Source organism: Austrofundulus limnaeus, unplaced genomic scaffold, assembly GCF_001266775.1.
Source record: "Austrofundulus limnaeus strain Quisiro unplaced genomic scaffold, Austrofundulus_limnaeus-1.0 Scaffold65, whole genome shotgun sequence".
NCBI classification, from domain to species: Eukaryota; Metazoa; Chordata; class Actinopteri; order Cyprinodontiformes; family Rivulidae; genus Austrofundulus; species Austrofundulus limnaeus.
In genome coordinates, this window is record NW_013952467.1 from 2,077,323 (window position 1) to 2,081,421 (window position 4,099).

The following is a 4,099-nucleotide window of genomic DNA, read 5'->3' on the forward strand; positions in this document are numbered from 1 at the left end:
CACACACACACACACACACACACACACACACACACACACACACACACACACAACTTAATGCGAGACATTAATTAGGAGCATCTGTGTGTATGTGAGTGAGTGAATGAGAGGCAGAGAAATGGAGACAAAAGCAAAAAAAGAAATGTGCATGAGGGAAGAGATGTGTGGGCATACATACACGCTTGTAATGTGTGTTTCCAGTCCACCCCCCAGGATAATGTATGGCATGGTATGCTTTTAATTGGGCTATTAGCCATGCAGCTGAGCTCAAGAGCGATGCCCCCTGTCAGACACTAAAGGGTTAACAACTGAGGTTAGCTTTAGAGTTTAAAAGACTTCTTGTTTACATTTGACTGAGTTGCCCCAAAGGGAAGAAGTAAATCCCTCATGGCTCCACCTTTACCTTTCAAATCAAGGCCACCAAAGTCCATGACACAAACACTGAATTAATTGAGCATATTAATATTCTTGCAAAGAAAATGCATAATCCTCTGTATAACACACTAAAACAAAGGCGTTAAATTCTGAACACAGAGGATTGTTTATTTTAATATCAAAGTGTTTCCTAAACATGTGCCGGCTTCACGTCCCTCCCAAAAACAGAGGATTAGCCGTTGCTCGTCCGCGGTGGCACACTCCCTCGCTAAAACGGGCAAACATGGCTGAACTTTCACACAGCATCCGACTTCTTTTGAAGTCGAGCATTGTGTAACCGAATAAGCTACCGTTTTCTCACAACATCTGCTTGTCAACCTCGCTTTCAACTCTGAGCTTTTGCCAGCCAACTCAAAAAGAAAAAAAAAACGGTGGGGGATTTACAGACGGGGAAGAAAAGGAAAAACAACAAAACCCTCTCCTTTGAATCCCCTCTTTGAGTAACAAGGTGCAATTATGGTCAAATGATTGTAATATTTTAGCCTGCTATATAATCGAGAAGAAAACCCATTTCGTCTGTAGTGTAAACACTACTTAGAGTGTTTTCGATCTTTAAGCTGGTGTGGGAAAGCAGCTTGAACTTTGCATAAGTCTGGCCGAAAGGCAACGAGGTTTAAAAGAAGTTTGGAAAGGAGAATTCTCTGAGCTTTAAATGGGTTGAGGTGACACGTTGTAATGTTTAACACATGGGACCAAACTTCAAGTGTGGCCAGAGGAAAAAGGTATGGAGGTGCCAGAAACAGGAATTACAGGACAAAATGTGGCAAAGCACAAACATATGCCCCTTTTCCACTAGTGTCACTTAGTMTAGTGCCGGAATGGTAGGTGTAGGTACGGGTCGGACCGGTTGGTTTTCCACTGATGTTCCAGTCCGGTTCCAATGGGTGTGTTTTGGGCGGTTGATGGAGGTGGTTTTTAGGTATTTTGAAAAAGCATTAATGGGCAAAATGAGAGATGGAAACACATTTGATGAATAACTTTTGAAATTTTAAACACTTGCAAAAATTTAGCCAATCAGTGAAGACCAGTGTTCTGACGTTGCATTTTGGTGTCAGCTGGGGCCGGTTGGAACCACAATGAAGTAGGTACTTAAAAAAGTGCCGGTTCCATGGATCTGGCCTAATGGAAATGGCTTGGAACCGTACTGAACCGTACCAACACTACACTAAGTGGCACTAGTGGAAAAGGGGCAATAGGGAACTTAGTGAAATAACTAACTTTAACAGATGTTGACAGGTGAATTGTAATTTCTACTTTTAGACATTACAGCAACTAAAAAGTATTGAATACTCTGCAAATCCAATAGAAACACTACTGGGGTATGTGGACAGAGTATGTATACCATATTGTACTGTTTGTCCACCATGTGGAGGCAGGGCTTATAAGGCTGAGTTCACCTGAAACTCATCAGACTGAAGAAGTCTCTTGGAGGAGAGACGAAACGTTTCACTAAAGAAGAACCCATCCAGAGGACCTACTTATTTTTTATTTCTACCTGGATTACTGAGATGCATCAGGACATACTGTATATTAACTCTCAGTTTGCCTTTACGCTCAGGCAATTCCACTTCCCTTCAAGCTCTACGAAAAACGTGGGAGCTTGAGTGTTCTGCGCAGGACCATACCTGTTCCTAGGACTGGGTTCCTGGGATCTGTTAGAGCCACTCTCCCAGTTTTGAGATCACAGACCTAAGAGCTCCACTGGTAGCACCGAGGCTTTGATTTTCCACCACTTGATTTTTCCCGAGCTTCTCGTGCTTTTTCTTGATGAATTCAACAATCACGATGTTCGGTTGGTAAGTGACCACCTTTGGAGCTCCTCAGCTAAGTTAATTATTCAATAAATCAACCTTTAGCCTGCCTGCTTCAGTGACTGCTTTTAAGTATTTTTTTAAACTCCTTTGTGTAAAGAGCAGAGGTAATCTTTGACCTTACTTACATTTTTAATATTTCTTTTTATTGTTGTTTCAGTTTTATCATTCATCATATTGAATGTTTTATACTGTCTTTTATTTCACCTTATTGGTAACAGTGCTTTAATATTAGTTAAAGGGGCAATATCATGTAAAATCAACTTTTTTGAGCTTTATATCATGTTATAATGTTTTCCTCTCATCAAAAACATGCCCAGAGTCTTGCTTTGACTCATTCATGCATGTTTGAGAAATCCTGTAGTGTCCTGAGGCAGCAGGCAGGGGAGCAAAAACGACTGGTTGGGACTAGAACCACCTTTTTGGGACCAGCTCCTCCTCTGGGCTGTGTCTCCAAGCTGAGCTTCCTCATCACAGAGCACACACACCTAACCAGCCTGTGCTGAAATGGGCGGGACAGAAGCTGAAGGATGTTCTTAAAGAGACAGAGGCCAATTTGAAGGTGTTTAGAAACAGATATGATGAGAAGTCAAGTTTATTTTCTATTTAAACATAAAAACAGCATTTTATTAACAACTGAAGGTGAGAAAGTTACTTTATTATGGTATAGAATTTAAATATATGTCTGAGAAACACATAATATTGACCATTCAATTGTGCACTATGGCAATAGTTTTACCTGTTTAGCTCCTTGTAACTTTGTTTTAAAAGATGCTGTAAATTAAATTTTATTACTATTATTCTGATTTGACATTTATTAAACTACACTTAAATGTGTCCCACAAAAGCATTGAGAAATTTTTGCATGTTAAAAAAATGAAGAAGGTGAAGCATTTGTCAACCACAAGTAACCTCTGCAAGTCATAGCTGCCAGAAAAAGGGCACAGATAAATCTAAACTAGATCTCAGCAGTGTTTTGAAAGGTATCCTGAAATTCAATGTCATATTGGTTCCTGTACAGGTATGATGGGAACCGATGGAGTATATCTGGATGTCACAAATCCAATTTTGAACTAAAAACTACTAAAATAATGAACCACAAGACAGTCAATTTAAGATAAATCAAACAAATTGAGTCAGTTTTGAACAAACTGTAACTTTATGCAAAACTTTGAAGACATGTCTGACCAGCATTTCTCCAGATTTAGCAAATAACTTTAAGTTCTTTCATTTTATGTTCCTGGTGGAATAAATATTATATTTTAACTGAGGGCTTTGTCTGTACGTTTAAAGCCCAGAAAACATTATTTTATAAAATTCTGCTCAAGCGGTGAAATCAAAGTGCACAATTATCATATCTAGACTCTTTAACTGAAATTAAATAAGAAAAATGTGTCTTCTGTATTATTTATTTATTTAACAGCCCCTCCTTAGAGGTAAAAGTGTGGTGAGTTGTGCGTCCTTCACCTCCCCACATTGGTCTGATCGGTTGGGTTGAAAGAGAGCAACATTAAATGAAAGAAAGAGGAGAAAACTGATTACCTGGGCAGACCTGGCGAGCTTCTGACTGCACTCTTTCTCAATCTGCTTCAACCTGCTGTGGGCCTGCAACAAGAAGGACGAGAGAGGCGGGTGTGAGGAAGAGATATGCAGACAGGTGGATACAAAGAGACACAACAGAGGTGAAATTTAATCTTCTGGTAGGAAGTGCACAGAGACATATCATCCTCCCAACCTTCCCATTCTCTCTCTGACACACACACACACACACACACACACACACACACACACACACACACACACACACACACTCTTTGATAGACTTGGCGAAAGATCCAAGGTCTGATTCAAAA

At 39.9% G+C, this 4,099-nt stretch overlaps 1 protein-coding gene across 1 annotated transcript in view; it reads right to left on the reverse strand.

The window, feature by feature from the left end:
* The window catches only part of cep112 (centrosomal protein 112), a 124,085-nt gene that overhangs the window by 30,012 nt on the left and 89,974 nt on the right, over positions 1-4,099 (reverse strand). The window contains exon 21 of the mRNA XM_014010148.1: positions 3,789-3,851. Coding sequence (XP_013865602.1) covers positions 3,789-3,851 — 63 coding nt within the window. The remainder of the gene's footprint in view (positions 1-3,788; positions 3,852-4,099) is intronic.